Consider the following 21515-nt stretch of genomic DNA (forward strand, 5'->3'; position numbering starts at 1 on the left):
TTTAATAAGAATACACTCGCAAAACACTTGGTAAGCAGTAAACTAGTATTTTTTTCTTAAAAATACATTATTTTGCCAAATTTCCTTTTATCAGGTTTTCTCTGCTCATATAAATTTTTTTTCAACTATCCATGAAGAGATGGCCACAAGCATATTACATTATCAAGACATCTTTTAATTGTCTCCTCTAGCCAAGCAATATTTTTTTTTAATGAGACTGTTTTCCCATGAGCTCCTCCAAGACAAATCTGTGGGCTTTAGTTAATTCCATAGCTGGTTCTTATTACTGTGAAATTTCTAATATGCCATTTTGACTATCAGCTTTCTTCCAAAAACTCAAATTTTTCCATTTTCTCTTCACACACATTTAACTGTATGAAGATAAGCTATAACCTAGTTATGTTATTGACCTTTTACAGAATATATGAATCCCTCATTCAAGTTCTGACTGGCACTGAACCCAGAAATTGAATAACACTTTCATAAATCTCAGCCCACTGCTATTTAGTTATTATCTATCAGCAGTTTAAACAACTTAAAATTTATTCAAAATTTCAAGTCCCACATCAAAATTTACTCAAAATTTCAAATCCCAGCATCAATTTGGGAAGGGCTTCCTGGTGGCTCAGTGGTAAAGAATCCACTTGCCAATGCAGGAGACTAGGGTTCAATCCCTGGGTCAGGAAGTTACCCTAGAGGAGGAAATGGCAATCCACTCTAATATTCTTGCCTGGGAAATCCCATGGATGGAAGAGCCTGATGGGCTATAGTCCGTGAGGTAGCAAAAAAAATTGGACACAACAGCAACTAGACGACTACAATTAGGAAGGCCATACCACACGTTTGGGACCAATGGGTGGTTCTGAGCTTCAAATATATGTCCACACAGGATAAATATGAAGAAGAGCTGAAGAGTACTTAACCCTTTCACAGTTTCCAGGGGGTTTTATAACCCTACTGATTATCAGTGAAAGGGGCATCCTTCTTGTCACTTTGAGTGAAAAGGCACATTTAAATTCACAGTGACTCAAGAGGATCACACAAAAAATTTGTAGGGAAATGAAAATATTTTATCAAACAAGAACCTAAGCAAAATGTAAGCTGTTATTAATTTGAAATTCAAGAGGACATCTTTACGTAACATTTAGATACTGGTATTCCATGACCATTATTAAATGCTAAGTAAACAATTTCCTGGGGAGAGGGCTCTCTCTTCCAAGGATACCCTGCAATTAGGAGGCTGTCTAACTAGCATCTCTATCCTGGATCTGCTGTTCAATAAAAATTTCATCTGTTTCTGTATTAAACACTTAATCACTAAGGTAACAGGGATAAAAGGATGTTTTTATGTATAGTCCTGCCAACTCCATTCTTTTCCTATTAAAAAGTAATTAGAATTCTTGTTTCACTTTGAAGAAAACAAACATGTCTGAGTTCATACCTAATGGGACCAACTATTCCAAAGTACAAGCATGCAGTGTTTTGAATTAACTGTATTTCAAATCATATAAATTCATCTGCATTCAGCAGGGAATTACTACTGACTGCAAAGAAATGCTAATTTGAATTTTCTAATATCAATCTCTAAGATTTTTTTTGTACACTATGGGATGCTTTTTTGTTAATGAGGTGAGAAAACAATAGCAAAAGTGCTCTCCTCCATTTCATTGACTCTGCAATAGTGTTACTCCTGTGTCTTTATCCCTAAAGATGTATTTAAAGGCTACAGAACTTGGTAAGCACAATAACTTTGTACAATACTTCCAACCTAATGAACTGGTAAAGCCTCCCAGAAAGCTAGAAGTATATGATATCATGGACTTCTGGGATGCTTGAATATTAAATACAGTTAACACAAAATACACTCTTTCCTTTAACGAGCTCCATTACCTGGCAAAATTTTACAGTGTGACTGATTAAAACATGTTTCAGTATCTGTTTTTTTTTTAAATTGGAGGATAATTGCTTTACAATGTTGTATTAGTTTTTGCCATACAACATGAATCAGCCATAAGTGTATATATATATATATATATCTATATATATTCCCTCTTGAGCCTTCCACCCACCACCACCCCCATCCCACCCCTCTAGGTCATCACAGAGCACCAGGCTAAGTTCCCTGTGTTATACAGCAACTTCCCACTCGCTAACTGTTTTATACATGGTAATGTATGTATTTCGATGCTACTCTCAATTTATCCCACTCTCTCCTTCTTCCACTGTGTCCACAAGTCCGTTCTTAACATCTGCATCTCTATTCCTGCCCTGCAAATAAGTTCATCAGTACCATTTTTTCTAGATTCCATATATATGTGTTAATATGGTATTTGTTTTTCTCTTTGGAGATTTCCTTCAAAAACTAGGAATAAAACTGCCATATGACCCAGTAATACCACTACTGGGCAAGGATTCTGAGAAACCATAATTCAAAAAGACACATGTATCCCAAAGTGTTAGTCACAACACTACCTACAATAGCCAGAACATGGAAGCAACCTAGATATCTATTGATAGATAGTTGGATACAGAAGTTGTGGCACATATGTACAATGGAATATTACACGCTCGGTCACTCAGCTGTGTCTGACTCTTTGTGACCCCTTGGACTGTAGCCTGCCAGGCTTCTCTGTCCATGGGATTTTCCAGGTAAGAACACTGGAGTGGGTTGCCATTTCCCCCTCCAGGGGATCTTCCTGACCCAGGGATTGAAACTACAACTCCTGTGTCTCCTGCAGTGGCAGGCAGATTCTTTACTACTGAGTCACCTGGGAAGCCCACAATGGAATGTTCCTTAGCTGTAAAAAGGAACAAATTTGAGTCAGTTGAACTAAGATAGATGAACCTAGAGCTTGTTATACAGAATGAAGTATGTCTTAGTATCTTGATTTTATCTTCTTTGGATTCCAAATTTATCCAGTAGCTGTCAAAACCCAGGCTTACTGCTGCTGTTAAATCCTTTTTACAAGAGAGGTTTCCTGGTAGCCCAGTAGTTAAAAATCCACCCTGCAATGCAAGGGACACAGGTTTGATCCTTGGGTCAGGAAGATCCCATATGCCACAGAAGAGCTAAGCCTGTGTGCCACAACTACTGAGCCTGTGCCCTAGGGCCCTCAAACCACAACTACTGAGCCCCTGCACTGCAGCTACCAAAGCCTGCAGCACGTAGAGCCCGCGCTCCACAACAAGAGAAGCCACCTCACTGGGAAAACCATGCAGCAACAAAGAGTAGCCCCCGCTCGCCACAGCTGGAGAAAGTCTCATACAGCAGCAAAGACTCACCACAGTCAAAAAAGAAAAAATAAATAAATCTTTGAAGTCTTTTCTACAAGATATGATTCTACCTTAACATATTAATTTTCTTCCTTGAGATACTTCTAGATATGTAAAATGCCAAATAATAGCAATTATAATTTGGGGAGAAAGTAATCAACACATATTTTAACCTTAAACAGTATATTAGCCAGAATATTTTTTAAATCAAAAATTTAATTTTTATTTTCTGTCACTAATAAAGCAACTAGATATTAGGACAAGGGTGAGAGGCAGCTATCTTCTTTGACAGTTGTAAGGTAGCCTAGTTAAAGCTTTGATACAGTGAATCCTTTACATGACAAAAAAAAAAAAAAAACCCACAGAAAACAAAAAACCTAAATATCTATGTAGTCTTTCCTTTAAAAATAAAACATTATAAATCCCAATGCTTGTAATAGCAGGTTCGAAGATGATAATTGGTTTTAAATGTTTGGGTCAAATCCACAATCGCAGTTTTGTGAGCTTTTAAGTTATACACTATTGGTGAGATATTTACCAATACCTAACACCAGGAACTGTTACTCTAATTCTTTAATCTGCAGGACCAGGCAATAATATTTTTTTGTTGGCTCTGTTCAGAAATTAGATTCCTTCTGCTTAGAAAAAAAGCTGCTATTTGTTGGAGTTGCCAAAAAGCAAGAGAGCAATGCCATTCAACTATTGTCCTTTACACTTAATATCTTTGTTAATAAGTAACAGCAAGTCCCAGGGAGGAACAGAGAGCACTCTGGAAATACTGCCTGATATTTGTGCACCTTGGTATGCCAATAACCATGGACCAGAAGTTTCATTTCTCGGACACCTCAGTCTTAGCAATTTTCTGCCCTTCCCTTTCCCAGATATTATGTGGAGCATTAAACAACTGAAAAGTCACAGAACTGTCTTATTCCTAGCTGCTGATGCCAGGGGTATTATTTAATAGTGTTACACAGGATGTTTCATGAGGGAACACACAGGGCCCCCACCAGGAGAGATATGTTTCCTCTCAGAAGACTATGAATTTTTTTCCACTTGACGAAGCATGTCAGGGATCATGCAGCTGCCAGAAAACAGAGACTTACTCCCCAAAGATGGATACAAACATACAGAATCACACAGCAGATCCTGGAGACAGGAAGTGAGAAAGTCCCCAGAAGCTAGCAGGGCTCAGAAACAGGAGAAACATAGACACAAGAGAATCCACTGTGGACGAACACGGGGATGGTCAGAGGCTTTTGTCAGGTTACTAATGAGAGCACCTGCAGATTCACATGAGAAATTATTGTGTAACTTCTAAGGTTTGTTGCTTATGTTTGGGAAGGTGCATGTACTTCTTTTTACAAACTGAGTTCAGATGATCTAAAAAAATTTCCCTTGACATACTCACTAAGTCCCAAGTTCAAAAGCTCCTTTATGTTTTGTTAAATACAGATACTTGGGTGAAACCTCCTGACTATTAGTCACCTGATGCCCAGAAAGAACAAAACGAGGTCAGCAGTTTCCCTTGCAGGATCTGTTTTATCAAGTCAACCAAGCAGCAGTCAGAGCAATCCTTGTAAAAACCAAATCAAATCACATCTAAATTATCCACTGACCTGGAGCACCAGTCATTCACCTTTAATAACACTGCCTCTATTCACCTATTTCCTTAAATTATTTTTTATTGTCTATCTCCTCTGATTAGAACATGAGAATTCTATGTGAATTAAAGACCATTTCTGCCTTGTTTCTTTGATATCCTTCCTGTCCAGAGGAGTATCTGTCACATAGTAGAAGCTCAATAAAAACAGTTAATTGTAAGTATACTGAGTAAATTTCCCTCACTTACTGTGTCATCAGCCTTCTAATCGTAGTCCAAGTCCAAAGCAGTTTCTTTGAGCTTGCATCTTGGGTAAGCAGGCAAACAAAATCCTCTCTTGGTTTACCCTAAGTTCTAAAACCTGTTCATCTAAAGGACTGAAAATCTCAGTTTGTGCTATTTCCAGAGTAGGTACAGCTTAGAGAATTTCCCTGGATTGTGATTGATTTCTCTTATTCAGTACACAAGCCTTGGATCATCTCTTTTTGGCTTCTAACCATCTCAGCCATATTCTAAGTCCTCTGTCTTCATCCCTAAAGTGTTTTCTTTTTACCTTTTTTTTTTTTTTAAATGAACATCATTTTTTCTAACTGCTCTAAATTTCTTCATAACTCTCATCTCCTCTTCCTACCCTGCCATGCCTCATAGCAATATACTATATAGCTTCTAATCTCGAACCCCTTTGCTACCTCCTCAGGCTTTCATCGGAGAAGGCAATGGCACCCCACTCCAGTACTCTTTTGCCTGGAAAATCCCACGGATGGAGGAGCCTGGTAGGCTGCAGTCCATGGGGTCACTGAGGGTCGGACACGACTGAGCGGCTTCACTTTCACTTTTCACTTTCATGCATTGGAGAAGGCAATGGCAACCCACTCCAGTGTTCTTGCCTGGAGAATCCCAGGGACGGGGGAGCCTAGTGGGCTGCCATCTATGGGGTCGCACAGAGTCAGACACGACTGAAGTGACATAGCAGCAGGCTTTCATTAACTAGATGAGAGATTTTCTCACTTTTATTTTAGCCCTGAAATGCTCTATTCAGATGAATGTTTTGTTAATGTATAAACAAGTGAAATGAATCTTTAAGAGCGTATACTTGAAGGTGTGGCTGCACAGAGCACTGTCATTGGCACACCCAAGAAGCCACTCCTGTGGCTTATTCTACCTTCTCAGACAAACAGAACATAAACATAGCTACAATCCAATTATGCTCCAATATGTTGGTTACCTAACCTGTAGATTTCCTTATGAAGGAGGACAAGATAACAATTAGCCTTGAAACACTAAGGAGGTAGAGAAAGAGAAGATTTGAAACCAATTCCATTCTCCCGAATAGAGTTTAAAAACTCTTCTGAAGGTGTGATTGTTCAAGAAAATTAAGGTTGCTATTCCTTTCAGTGAATCAGTATGCAAGCACTTTCTCACACTAAGTAGTTGGTTGGTTCCATTTGAAAATTCTGTGAATGGGATGATTATTTTTTATGGGCAATGGGTATCTCTCACATTGTTTTCCTAGCATAGAAAAATGTATGCTCTTGTACAGGATAGAGTTGTCTCAAATCTCATTACTTCTGTCCTCTGAGGTAGCAGTGTGTCATTAAGCGATCTCTTCAGATAATCAGAATACCTCAGAAATAAAGTTCTATCTCTCCAGCAAGAGACTTCCAGCATGAGTGGCTCCTTAATGAACCCATTTTGAGAGCACAATTAAATCCCAATTTTTTAAATAAATGTATATATTTGTTTGGTGTCTACACAGATGTCTATGTGGCCTTTCGCCTAATACTTGGCCGGAGGGACACTGTGTTATCAGTTTTACACTATAAACTCCTGGAAAAAGACAGTGTTTGTCTAGTTGGGCACCTTGTGTCATCATCCACATGAGCCAGCTTAGTTCACTATTTTCAATGAGAGCTGCTCTCCAGGTTTTTTTTTTTTTTTTTTTTTTTAGAAACTGCACCATCTAGAAGTAAAACTAGTTGGGAATCGGAAGACAGGATCATGACGAGGGGAGCTACCCAGTAGCTATTTCTCGACAACTGTTCACAACAGAACCCTCTGTTCTCTTTCTTCTTGGTGGACAAGGGGTCTAGTTTCCTGAGCCATTGAGATGGGTTGACAGTCAATCAAGGGGTCTACTTTCCTGAGCCACTGAGATGGGTTGATGGTACCAACTAGCTATTCAGAGAGCCTGGTTCCCTGGACATAGTGCTTGGTCAAAAGAAGGGCAGGTGGCTCAGTCAGGATCAGAGCCCTTTCCTCAGAAATCGATAGACAATAGCAGAGATGGGATTTCTTTTCTCTAGATTGCAAAGCTGCCAAGGGTCATCATTTAGCTCTTAAAGTCTCTGCATAAGTAAATATAATATGAAAATATATGATACTATCATGTAAAAAATACAAGAATACATTTCTTTGAGTTGCTACTGCCTTTAAGGCCTATTCCCTCTTTAGGAGGGAAAGCACAGAAAACAAAAAGGAACTGAGGTATTAAAGTTCAGAACAATAACGAGAGGAATACAATATGCATTTCTCAAAATATAACATTCAAAACTGCTGAATAAAAGCACACAAGTTTGAAAAGCAGCGTGTTTTTTTTAACAAGAGAAAAATAGGTTTTGTTTTAAGGAAGGAGGTTAGATATAGTTCTTTTAAAAAAATGCATTACCTATTTTCATCACTTAGTGGTATAATGACACATTTTATTATTTTGAATGCCAAACAAATATTAGAACACAAAAATTCCATTCCTAGGATATCAGAAGCCCCCAAATACCTCAGTGTGGTGGAATGGACTTCCTTGTAATTACAGGGGCTGTTTTCATTGCTCATAAGAAGTCTGGTTGTAGAATTATAAGATGATTCCCTAGAAACAGGGATCAAAAAAGACCTGGGGAAAATGGCCTTAGGTAATGATTTGATCAAGGAAATCTATAATTAGGGTCCCTTTGATCAGAAAGGGATGCTTCCTCTTCCCCAGCCCCTGAGAGAGATCTGCAAACCAGATGCCATATCATAGTGTGAAAATCACTGGCTACAATGACAGACAAAGAAGCCAGTCTTCTCTAGTCAAAGATAAAGCACCTTTCCTGTCTTCCCTGACATCTTCCCTCTCAACCATTCATCCATAGATTCCACTGCTGCTGCTAAGTCGCTTCAGTCGTGTCTGATTCTGTGCGACCCCATAGACGGCAGCCCACCAGGCTCCACCATCCCTGGGATTCTTCAGGCAAGAACACTGAAGTGGGTTGCCATTTCCTTCTCCAATGCATGAAAGTGAAAAGTGAAAGGGAAGTCGCTCAGTCATGTCTGACTCTTAGCGACCCCATGGACTGCAGCCTACCAGGCTCCTCCATCCATGGGATTTTCCAGGCAAGAGTACTGGAGTGGGGTGCCATTGCCTTCTCCATAGTTTCCACAATAGACATTAAATAAAAAGAGTATATAGAAATCTGCATGCTATGAGAACATATATGTTCTTCATCTACACAAAAGCTTCAGGAAAGGGCTTCATGAGTAAATAAAATTCAAACTTAGACTAAAGGGATTAGGAGAAAAAGAGGAGCACGCATGTATGTGTGTGTGTGTGTGTGTGTATGTAGTGTTCCTGGCAAAGGAAACAACATACATGAAAGTATATAAGTGAACAACCTAGAGAGGTGGTATGGGGTTGGGGGTGAGAGGGAGGTTCAAGAGGAAGGGGATATAAGTATACCTATGGCTGTTTCATGTTATATATGTCAGAAGCCAACACAGTACTGTAAAGCAATTATCCACCAATTAAAAATAAATAAATTTTAGAAAGAATTAAAAAAGAATATAAGTGAGAAAATCAATGAAAACCATTGTTATACTGATACAATGATATTGAGATTTAGTCTAGCTTTATAAATTCTCCACTAGTGTTATTTTGTTATCCTATCCTTTTCACCATTTTTTCTCCATGAATGATGCTGCTGCTAAGTCGCTTCAGTTGTGTCCGACTCCTAGCGACCCCATGGACTGCAGCCTACCAGTCTCCTCCATCCATGGGATTTGCCAGGCAAGAGTACTGGAGTGGGTTGCCATTGCCTTCTCCAAACCATGAATGATAAAATCCTAAAAAAAAAAAGTACTTGAAGGGACTGAATTCTTTCAGAGACTGCAGAGTAGTGGAAAAACTAGAATGAACTTTAATTTGATATCTGGCTGGGGATGCGGATGAAACTAAGTGAGGGTGCTTGCTTCGGCAGCACATATATTAAAATTGGAATGATACAGAGAAGATTAGCATGGCCCCTGCGCAAGGATGACACACAAATTCGTGAAGCATTCCATATTTTTTGGACTCTGTGAGAGAGGGAGAGGGTGGGAAGATTTGGGAGAATGGCATTGAAACTTGTAAAATATCATGTATGAAACGAGTTGCCAGTCCAGGTTTGATGCACGATACTGGATGCTTGGGGCTGGTGCACTGGGACGACCCAGAGGGATGGAATGGGGAGGGAGGAGGGAGGAGGGTTCAGGATGGGGAACACATGTATACCTGTGGCAGATTCATTTTGATATTTGGCAAAACTAATACAATTATGTAAAGTTTAAAAATAAAATAAAATTAAAAAAAAAGAATAATAAAAAAAAAAGAAACTAAGTGAGGGATTACAGGTAGTAATGACTGGGAAAGAGTAGCAATTATCATGAGGGAAATAGGTAGAAAATTGGAATTTTCTCCATAGTTATATACTCTTCCCCCTCCCCCTAACACTCCAAAAGAATGGATTTTAAGATGGGAAGAGTACAGAAATGTTCTAGCAATTACCCATTTTCAGGATGACAGAATTTCATCTCATTAAAAAAAAAAAAAGAATTCTATATTATATGCAGACTCCTTGCAACTGGAAGCACATTGCTTGGAGCTTGGAGCACTAAGCTGAGGCATATTCTGAGGTCGGAGGTTAGGGGGAAAGAGAGCAGTGACTATATAGCCATAGTTATGGAAGCGGGGTAAGGCACCCAGCATGCTGTGTGTTTGCTTCTCTTATCCAGATCACGGGAGGGCACCTGATTTGAGCTAATAATAACTTCCTAGCTGAAAGTGCTAATGCTACTGAGTTTTCTAGATCATTTGTTCCCTTAAAGAACTCTACTACTATGAAATACTACTCTTAGGAAGTTGGAATGATGTAATGGAAGGAACAGAAGATAGGGACTAAAGTTCTATCTCTGGTTCTACTATTGTTTGAGCGTTCTGACAAAGACTGACAACCTTTAGGCCTTGGATTTCTCACTTATAAACTCTAATCACATTACTAATTCCAGATTTAATCTCCACTCCATTGTTTGACTACAAATATTTTGACTATAAGTATTTTCCCGACCAGTGGATGCAATGGGTAGTAGAGACTGCCAAATGTAAATATCTTTGGTCTGAGCTCCTCTTCTTTTCAGTAATAGAACCTTGTTCCCATTAACCAAATTTTAATAAGGCATACACATGGCCACTTGTTTAACACTACATTTCTCAGCCTCACTGATACTTAGCTGTGTTCACATGACAATATTCTAAGCAATGAAATGTATACAACTTCTGCATCACGTACATAACAAGAAATTGCTTGTCTATCACTACCTCTTTTCTTTTTCCTATGAACTGAAATGTGAACAGGGCACTGGTGAACCAACTTTGACCAAACAGACTACAAATAAAACACTTGAGGAGGTCGATATTAGAGCAATAGGTCAAAGAAAACAGTGCTCCTGGCCATTCCCATGAAGAGAGCTTTCTACCTCTCCAGAGACAGAAATGAACTTCTCTCTTGCTTTTTCAGTCTCTTTTTTACCACAATTTAGTAAGATCCCAACTAATTTACAAACTCAAATGTCTAGAGGAATCACAAAGTCAAAAAAAATCAATGAATTATCTTGATGAGGACTGCCCAAGTCTGGAGAACAAAGGCCCTACCTGAAGCAACAACCATAAAAAAACTCTGTCCCACAACCACATGCGGATGTAGGTCTAGGGTTTCCAATTCTGCTAATTTATCAGGAGATCTGGATTCTCAAGTAAAATCTTCAATTTTTATAAAATCTTGGCAACTAATATAAAATTTTTAAAAAATTAGCCACAGGTTAAACAAAATGTCTCTCTATGACTCAAACCTATGACCTAGATTATGACATTCTATTAATTATGAGACAATATTGAATACAAAATGCACAAATACACCATCCTCTTAACAACAGGATCCTTTCCAAAAGAAAAAAAATGCAAAAAGGAAACTTTATCACATTACGTGTATACACTGACTGCCAGGTATACCTTGATATCAGGAATGTTAAAATACAAAAAATATGTATCCTTTTTGTTGCTGTTTAGTTGCTAAGTCATGTCTGACTCTTTTGAGTCCCCATGGACTGGAGCCGGCCAGGCTCCTCTGTCCACAGGATTTCCCAGGCAAGAATACTGGAGTGGGCAGCCATTTCCTTCTCCAGGGGATCATCCTGGACCAGGGACTGAACCAACATCTCCTGGATTGGCAGGCAAATTTTTTGCCACTGAGTCACCAGGGAAGTCCTCACACATCTTTATAAGGTTGGATAAATATAGTATGTTTTTAGGACAAAATCCTAAATTTGAAAAACATTCCAGTTAATAACAATGAAAAGGTAGTGTAATGAGCCAAAATTCTTCAGTCACCCTCAACTCTGCAATAGGAAGCAGCTAGATAGCTTGTAAAGACAACAACTGCAACCCACATGACACCTGCATTGTCAAGAACTCAAATATCCCACACCCATTTGATTGTCTATGACATTAATTGTGGACTTTTATATTTATCTTTTTCTTCATTTCAATGCTGTGTAGCCACTCATAAAGATACTTTATACTGAATTTATTCCATGGCTTTTGAACTTAATAATGAGGCAAAATGCACATTCAGTATGAACATATAGAGTTAATCATTTTAATTAAAAAGTAATTTCAGCCACAACACCTCTGACCCATTAGAATAAAAGGTAACTAAACTTACTTCTGAGCCTCAAATTAGGAAAGAAAACATTTATGGAACCAAAACCTTCCCCAAATACTTAATACATTACTCTGCTAAGTTCATCTTCTGTGGTTCCCTTATATCAACAAGCAAGTACACACCAACACCAGCTTGAGCAAGGCAAGGCTGTGAGACAATAAGAAGCAGTGTTGTGGAGTGTGATGAACAGAGTCAGAAGGTGGCCACAAAGGTTTGTCTAACCCAATGCCCCTATGTGGGTAGCCCTCTGAAAGTCAAATAGGAAGGCTCTAGAAGAATGGTGCTGAGCACAATGTATGTGCTTACTGGACCATTCCCCAGTCTTCACTGGCACTGACCTAGACCATGATTCATCTGTTCATTTTAAAATCATTTGAATTTATAAAGAAAAAAAGACATTTAAAATTGGCTTTTCAGGGAAAATGGATATACCATGATATGGTTGTTGATAACAACCTCAGATATGCAGATGACACCACTTTAATGGCAGAAAGTGAAGAACTAAAGAGCCTCTTAATGATGGTGAAAGAGGAGCGTAAAAAAACTGGCTTAAAACTTAACATTCAAAAACCAAAGATCATAGCATCTGGTCCCATCACTTCATGGCAAACAGATGGGAAAAAAGTGGAAACACAACAGATTTTATTTTCTTGGGCTCCAAAATCACTGTGACTGCAGCCATGAAATTAAAAGACGCTTGCTCCTTGGAAGAAAAGCTACGAGAAACCTAGACAGAGTATTAAAAAGCAGAGACATTATTTTGCCAACAAAGGTTCGTATAGTCAAAGTTGTGGTTTTTCTAGTAGTCATGTACGGATGTGAGAGTTGGACCATAATGAAAGCTAAGCACCAAAGAATTGATGTTTTTGAACTGTGGTACTAGAGAAGACTCTTAGGAGTCCCTTGGACAGCAAGATCAAATCCATCGATCCTAAGGGAAATCAACCCTGAATATTCCTAGGAAGGACTGATGCTGAAGCTGAAGCTCCAATATTCTGGCTACCTGATGTGAAGAGCTGACTCATTAGAAAAGACCCTGATGCTGGAAAAGATTGAGGACAGGAGAAGAGTGCAACAGAGGATGAGATAGTTGGAAGGCATCATCGACTCAATGGACATGAGTTTAGGCAAATTGTGGGAGATAGTGAGGGACAGGGAAGCCTGGTGTGTTGCAGTTCATGGGGTCACAAAGGGAAAGACAGAGCTTAGTGACTGAACAACAACATACGTATGCTGAGCCCCTTCATTGTTCATCTGAAACTATCACAACATTGTTAATGGGCTATACCCCAATATAAAATTAAAAGTTAAAAATAAAGAAGTAAATAAAATTGGCTTTTAAAAATGGGCCACACGACTTAAATACTAAGAATCAAGACACAAACAAGGAATTTCAAGTTTCTTTGTTTCTTAAAAGATCTTCATTTGTTCTGTTGAGAATACTCAGTCAGTCAAAGGAAGCTCGCTATTATGTATGATTTTCAGTATCTGCCTGAGTGAAGAAGATAGAGGGTTAAGTTTAAATTCTGTAGTTTAGTTTTATTGGTTTTTTGTTTTTACCTCTTTATATGCTGCAGTGCATTCATAGTAGTCTCTGGAAGGCAGGCCAAGTTGAGGTTGGTCAATCTATAAAAAATGTACAAAGAAGAAAATATTCAGTTGACAAATTATAAGCATACCTACCTATGTGTAAGCAAGGTCTTAGTGTTCTTGCTCTATATAACAAGCTAACACTGAATGAATATACAATTAAGAAATGGTTTCCATAATACTTCTCAGTGTTAAACTGATAGGTAGGTGAGACAATCTGGAAGATCATATTACAGATACTTGAGAGAAACCAATGAAATCTTAAACCCACAAAAACCATATGGGGAAGGAGTTTAATGTATAACAATGGGAGATATAAACAAATATATATTAGAATCTAGGGCTGGGGAGTTTTATACTTTTATAGGACATTTCAGGTCCCTGAGTTTCTAATATACTCCCTTGCTGGATGTTTTCTTCTGCCCCTACCCTTAATTGTAATGGAAAACAAACAAACAAACAAACAAAAGGTGGAAAACCTCTATGGTGACTCAAGAAATTCTAAGCTAGTAGAAATCTTGCCAGAGAATTTTTTGAAACTCTCTACCCTAAGAGGGGGCTTCCTTGGTAGCTCAGTTGGTAAAGAATCTGCCTGCAATGCAGGAGATCGGGGTTCAATCCCTGGGTCGGGAAGATTCCATGGAGAAGGGAATGTGTTAGTATTCTTGCCTGGAGAATCCGTACGGAAGAGGAGCCTGGTGGGCTATAATCCATGACATGACAAAGAGTCGGACATGACTGAGCAAGTAACATACACACACAACACCCTAAGAGGACAGAGGAGACTCCTCTTCAGAGCTGCCCTGCTCAGGAGGTCAGCAGACCCAGCTGCCAGCTGAGCATATGCAAGAGGTAACCTATCTCTGCTCCAGCACGTCCACTCCACCCTGGATACCTCATGAAAGCTCCTAGACATCCTCGCAGCTTTGTGAGATTCCCTCCTACATGCTGCACGGTAAGTGAGTAAAGTAAACTAGAGCATTTATGGGTGGAAGTGAGAATCCTAGCAGTGTAAAGAAACAGGGCAATATAAAAGAAACAGAACCCAGAAGACTGGCAGGGAAAGAGCCAGAAGACATCCCCACAGGAGGGGCCCTGTTCCTTCTCTAACCTTCTGAGCCTCCTTAGCAACCCTCATATGGTGATCAAGCAGGATGCTGACATTCCACAGCCAAAGAAGAGACTCTAGGAAGACAGAAAGGGTCCACTGCAGACAAGAGTCAGGTTCAATTGTTTTCATGGTTTTAATAAAAATGACCATAAGGATTTATATAACTGTGATATACATAAGCTTCTATGATCTGTAACTTTTGGTAGTTTCTTTTACAGGAGACTAAGGAAAAGCTCTGTAAATGTTTTACTCCATTCCAAACATACTTATTAAGTACTAATCTCATCTTAGGTGATTCTTCAGATCAGATCAGATCAGTCGCTCAGTCATGTCCGACTCTTTGCGACCCCATGAATCGCAGCACACCAGGCCCACCAACTCCTGGAGTTCACTGAGACTCACATCCATCGAGTCAGTGATGCCATCCAGCCATCTCATCCTCTGTCGTCCCCTTCTCCTCCTGCCCCCCAATCCCTCCCAGCATCAGAGTCTTTCCAGTGAGTCAACTCTTCACATGAGGTGACCAAAGTACTGGAGTTTCAGCTTTAGCATCATTCCTTCCAAAGAAATCCCAGGGCTGATCTCCTTCAGAATGGACTGCTTGGATCTCCTTGCAGTCCAAGGGACTCTCAAGAGTCTTCTCAAACACCACAGTTCAAAAGCATCAATTCTTCGGCGCTCAGCCTTCTTCACAGTCCAAATCTCACATCCATACATGACCACTGGAAAAACCATAGCCTTGACTAGACGTACCTTTGTTGGCAAAGTAATGTCTCTGCTTTTGAATATGCTATCTAGGTTGGTCATAACTTTCCTTCCAAGGAGTAAGCGTCTTTTAATTTCATGGCTGCAGTCACCATCTGCAGTGATTTTGGAGCCCAGAAAAATAAAGTCTGACACAATTTTCACTGTTTCCCCATCTATTTCCCATGAAGTGATGGGACCGGATGCCATGATCTTCGTTTTCTGAATGTTGAGCTTTAAGCCAACTTTTTCACTCTCCACTTTCACTTTCATCAAGAGGCTTTTGAGTTCCTCTTCACCTTCTGCCATAAGGGTGGTGTCATCTGCATATCTGAGGTTATTGATATTTCTCCCGGCAATCTTGATTCCAGCTTGTGTTTCTTCCAGTCCAGCATTTCTCATGATGTACTCTGCATAGAAGTTAAATAAGCAGGGTGACAATATACAGCCTTGACATACTCGTTTTCCTATTTGGAACCAGTCTGTTGTTCCATGTCCAGTTCTAACTGTTGCTTCCTGACCTGCATACAGATTTCTCAAAAGGCAGATCAGGTGGTCTGGTATTCCCATCTCTTTCAGAATTTCCCACAGTTTATTGTGATCCACACAGTCAAAGGCTTTGGCATAGTCAATAAAGCAGAAGTAGATATTTTTTCTGGAACTCTCTTGCTTTTTCTATGATCCAGCGAATGTTGGCAATTTGATCTCTGGTTCCTCTGCCTTTTCTAAAACCAGCTTGAACATCAAGTTCATGGTTGACATATTGCTGAAGCCTGGCTTGGAGAATTTTGAGCACTACTTTACTAGCATGTGAGATGAGTGCAATTGTGCGGTAGTTTGAGCATTCTTTGGCATTGCCTTTCTTTGGGATTGGAATGAAAACTGACCTTTTCCAGTCCTGTGGCCACTGCTGAGTTTTCCAAATTTGCTGGCATATTGAGTGCAGCACTTTCACAGCATCATCTTTCAGGATTTGGAATAGCTCAACTGGAATTCCATCACCTCCACTAGCTTTGTTCGTAGTGATGCTTTCTAAGGCCCACTTGACTTCACATTCCAGGATGTCTGGCTCTAGGTGAGTGATCACACCATCGTGATTATCTGGGTAATGAAGATCTTTTTTGTACAGTTCTTCTGTATATTCTTGCCATCTCTTCTTAATATCTTCTGCTTCTGTTAGGTCCAAACCATTTCTGTCCTTTATCGAGCTCATCTTTGCATGAAATGTTCCTTTGGTATCTCTGATTTTCTTGAAGAGATCCCTAGTCTTTCCCATTCTGTTGGTTTCCTCTATTTCTTTGCATTGATCGTTGAAGAAAGCTTTCTTATCTCTTCTTGCTATTCTTTGGAACTCTGCATTCAGATGTTTATATCTTTCTTTTTCTCCTTTGCTTTTCGCTTCTCTTCTTTTCATAGCTATCTGTAAGGCCTCCCCAGACAGCCATTTTGCTTTTTTGCATTTCTTTTCCATGGGAATGGTCTTGATCTCTGTCTTCTGTACAATGTCACGAACCTCATTCCATAGTTCATCAGGCACTCTATCTATCAGATCTAGGCCCTTAAATCTATTTCTCACTTCCACTGTATAATCATAAGGGATTTGATTTAGGTCATACCTGCATGGTCTAGTGGTTTTCCCTATTTTCTTCAATTTCAGTCTGAATTTGACAATAAGGAGTTCATGGTCTGAGCCACAGTCAGCTCCTGGTCTTGTTTTTGCTGATGTATAGAGCTTCTCCATCTTTGGCTGCAAAGAATATAATCAGTCTGATTTCGGTGTTGACCATCTGGTGATGTCCATGTATAGAGTCTTCTCTTGTGTTGTTGGAAGAGGGTGTTTGTTATGACCAGTGCATTTTCTTGGCAAAACTCTATCAGTCTTTGCCCTGCTTCATTCCGTATTCCAAGGCCAAATTTGCCTGTTATTCCAGGTGTTTCTTGACTTCCTACTTTTGCATTCCAGTCCCCTATAATGAAAAGGACATCTTTTTTGGGTGTTAGTTCTAAAAGGTCTTGTAGGTCTTCATAGAACCGTTCAACTTCAGCTTCTTCAGCGTTACTGGTTGGGGCATAGTCTTGGATTACTGTGATATTGAATGGTTTGCCTTGGAAACGAACAGAGATTGAATGAGATTGCATCCAAGTACTGCATTTCGGACTCTTTTGTTGACCATGATGGCCACTCCATTTCTTCTGAGGGATTCCTGCCCGCAGTAGTAGATATAATGGTCATCTGAGTTAAATTCATCCATTCCAGTCCATTTCAGTTCACTGATTCCTAGAATGTCAACATTCATTCTTGCCATCTCCTGTTTGACCACTTCCAATTTGCCTTGATTCATGGACCTGACATTCCAGGTTCCTATGCAATATTGCTCTTTACAGCATTGGACCTTGCTTCTATCAAGCCCTTTAAGAAGAATGACATTTTGCTTACTTTAACTGGGAAAAAAAAAAGTACAGATGTAGCAAGCATCAAAATTATATTCAATATCCCATTTTTGGGAGAAGGCAATGGCACCCCACTCCACTACTGTTGCCTGGAAAATCCCATGGATGGAGGAGCCTGATAGGCTGCAGTCCATGGGTTGCTAAGAGTCGGACACGACTGAGCGACTTCACTTTCACTTTCCACTTTCATGCATTGGAGAAGGAAATGGCAACCCACTCCAGTGTTCTTGCCTGGAGAATCCCATGACAGAGAAGCCTGGTAGGCTGCAGTCCATGGGGTCCCACAGAGTCGGACACGACTGAAGCGACTTAGTAGTAGTAGTAGTATTAGTATCCCATTTTTATTTCTTTTTGGAGTCAATTAGGAATTTCTGATTTCCAACCCATATTACTTATATAAACTAGACCATGCTCCTTTTATGAACGTATAGAGAAATCAAGTGCTTTTTCTAAATTGTTATTGTTTAGTCACTAAGTTGTGTCTAACTCTTTGTGACTCCGTGGACTGTAGCCCACCAGGCTCCTCTGCCCCTGGGATTCCCCAAGTCAAGAATACTGGAGTGGGCTGCCATGCCCTCCTCCAGGGGATCTTCCTGTCCCAGGGATCAAACTCAAGTCTCCTGTATTGGCGGGTGGGTTCTTTACCACTGAGCCACCAGTGAAGCCCCTTTTCTAAATAGGAGAGACCTAAAGTCTTTCATTTCTTATCTAAACAAAGATAGCAGAAAGGAGAGTTGAATGTCTAAAACACAACATCAAGAAAACAGTTTCAAAATTGGAAATCCAGGTATCTGTCCTTGAATTTATTACCACTTTGTTCCTACAAGTCAAATAAGAATAAGCCTTATTTTTTCTAAATATCAATAACAACAATGCATGTGAATGTTTTATCACATTAAAGATAACTCTGACTGTTGGCCATACAAACTTACATGAATTATATGATTCGTAGAGTTTTTATCATCAGTGCCAACAAAGAAATTAATAATGACTTTTTTTCCATATTTAGAATTCAGTTGTGCAATAGATTTCTCAGCTGTCCAAGAAGAACCTAAAGAAATGAAAGGTGAAATATATCATTAGATGCTTAATGCATTAATATGATACTATAGTATAATAATAACAGATTTTACACAGAAATAATTTTTTTAAAGGGAAGACTGTCTTACCATATTTTTGCTCCCAGTTTTCTAGTGCCACTGGCCAATCATATATATCTGGCAACAGTCTAAGTAGAGGTTTCCCGCCTCTGCTCTCAATAGCAGCTTTTAAAAATAATGAATATAAACATATTATGAAGTCTATACATATTTTGGCATACTCCTAGTAAAATAAAATAAAGAGCACTTACTTTCATTTATACAAGATCTATATAACATTTTTGCTTTCTGCACTGCTATTATATCTTCAGTTTTGGGTTCCTGAAGGACATCTGAAATGGAGTGTTGGTAAAATGCATCAGTATAATTGTTCATTTGCAGCTCTAAATAACATTTTCAATGCAAGTTTGGTTTAAAAAAAAAAAAACAAAACTTGTATGTGTTCATACCTCTCCCATTCCAAAACCCTATGAGAAAAACCAAACTCCTTATCAGATCATTATTCCTAGTGTAGAAGGAGGAGTTACTTTCATTAGCCAACTTAGATGAAAGTCTTTTTGACTAGATTATTAGTTTCTGGTGAACAGTGATATGTACTGCTCTGCCATACAGAAGTTACTTTTTCTGATATTGAGATTAAAAAGGAAACAAATTTGTTTTGGAATTTGGAATTTAATATGATAGTCTTCGTGATGGTTGGAGGGTAATTATTTTTGTGTGATCATACTGTTCATGCTCCAAATGAAATGTTCTACTTGCTTGGATATTAAAAAATAGTAAAAAAAAAAGTTTTTATTTTTACAAAGTATTCTAAACAAGAACACAGAATGTAGGATAACAAAGGACTAGACACAACTTTCTCAGCTTCCCGGGCAGAGTGTCTTGATTATATCTGGATTAGAACAGATATACCTAGTCTGGGAAGGCAAATCTTGGTAATATCTTACAGCAACTTCAACACAGGGCCAGGGTAAACATGAATGTCCTGTTTAGTGGCAATCATTTAATTTCTCCTGTAAAATGCATAGATACCACCTTCATGGATAATAGAGCATTTATCATGTTATATACAAATGAAAGCAGGAATGCTGAGATGTCAACATATTCATTTTAGTGTCTTCCATCCTTAGAGTGACTCAGCAATGGTCCACAAAACTTGGAGGGATTATCAACTTTTAGTTTTGTGTGACCCTCCCTGTAATGGCTTTTCCATTTCCAAGTAAAATCTTGAAAATGGAGGTTATTTAGTTGCTAAGTTGTGCCTGACCCTTTTGTGACCCCATAGACTATGGCCCACCAGGCTCTGCTGTCCATGGGATTTCCCAGGCAAGAATAATGGAGCAGATTGCCATTTCCTTCTTCGGGGTATCTTCCTGACCCAGGGGACCGAACCCACATCTCCTGCACTGGTAGGCAGATTCTCTACCACTGAGCCACCTGGGAAGGCCTTAAAATGGATATATTAAGACAGAAATCTTTGATATATAGACTTAAACTTCACTAACCTTTCAAAACGACTTCTAATTCATCTCTTAAAATGTCAAAGTTACTGTAACGAGAGCTGGTCTCCGGAATGACGTTACGTTTCAACCAGCCTCCGCAAGCATATTTGAAAAAGTCTGCACAAGGCTCAACAGTGGCATCCATGTTCTGGATCAGTCGAGCGGCTGAAAGACCAGAGAAAGGATGAGATAAAGTGAAGGGTTTGTTTCATAAGTAGTTTGGAAGGGGAAAAAAAAAGAGACACATTACTTCTTTATGATCAAGTCAACTGGACTGATGCTCTTCTTTTTACTTGTGAAACTGTGGACTTAGGTTGAATGATGAATATTACGTGTGTATACTTCTTCCTTTACTGTAGTTGGTTGGTTTTATTCTTGAGAGGTCTGGGTCCTCCTGTCCTGCATCTTATCTCTTTCTTTAAATAACCAAGTGTCTCGCTAGTTTCTACCTCAGATGAAAGAGAAAATGCAGGCCTGCCTTAGCTGTCCGGGGCCTGGAGTCACTCTGCACTCTGATAACTTTGGCTGTTGACTTTGTTCTTCAAGGTGCTGTGACCTTTGAACATCTAGGAGGCTCTAAGGTATGCGGGATTGTTAATGGATTTTATTGTTTCAGTAAAGAGTTGAAGCTACAGTTAATACTTCTTGGACTCTGCTTACAATATTTCTGCAATTCATACCGGATATCCAATTTGCATTTGTTTATGTAGAGTCTGTCATTATAAAATTAGCTGTAAGCTTGTTAGTTTTTCTTTCATCCATGATTTTATCTTTGAGAATTATGATGAAAAAACAAATCAACTAATGTTGAGTATTTACAATGTGCAAAACACTGACTGTACTAGGTGTCTCAATTAATAGAAAGATGTATAAAGAGAAGATCTATGAAGAGAAAAATACTATATTATGTACAGGACTCCTGTGCTCACAATTTCTACACCTGGAACAGTGAGAAAACCCTACCATTGCCCACCCCACATTCTTTCTCATACAAGTTGAACTGTTTTGCAAGGAAAACAAAAGAGCAATTGAGAATTCATCTGCATCAAGAGAGTATAAGTTCTCAAGTGAGCTTTTGAAAATACTTTGCCTTCTGAATAAATTAATTAAACACTTTTAAAGAACTGCTGAGCTGTG

At 39.1% G+C, this 21515-nt stretch overlaps 1 protein-coding gene and 1 non-coding gene across 7 annotated transcripts in view; one reads left to right on the forward strand and one right to left on the reverse strand.

Annotated features, from left to right (window-relative positions):
• MME (membrane metalloendopeptidase) overlaps nt 1-21515 on the reverse strand; it is a 117581-nt gene that overhangs the window by 56841 nt on the left and 39225 nt on the right. For all 6 annotated transcript variants that reach the window (XM_025289508.3, XM_025289510.3, XM_025289509.3 and 3 more), the window contains exons 4-8: nt 20382-20543; nt 19128-19208; nt 18946-19041; nt 18709-18827; nt 13441-13506 (exon numbers count right to left, since the gene is read on the reverse strand). In XM_025289508.3, coding sequence (XP_025145293.3) covers nt 13441-13506; nt 18709-18827; nt 18946-19041; nt 19128-19208; nt 20382-20543 — 524 coding nt within the window. The remainder of the gene's footprint in view (nt 1-13440; nt 13507-18708; nt 18828-18945; nt 19042-19127; nt 19209-20381; nt 20544-21515) is intronic.
• On the forward strand, nt 9087-9193 carry LOC112587519. Its single transcript, XR_003112041.3, has one exon. It is a non-coding gene; the product is annotated as a U6 spliceosomal RNA (small nuclear RNA).

This window comes from Bubalus bubalis, chromosome 1 (assembly GCF_019923935.1).
Source record: "Bubalus bubalis isolate 160015118507 breed Murrah chromosome 1, NDDB_SH_1, whole genome shotgun sequence".
NCBI classification, from domain to species: domain Eukaryota; kingdom Metazoa; phylum Chordata; class Mammalia; order Artiodactyla; family Bovidae; genus Bubalus; species Bubalus bubalis.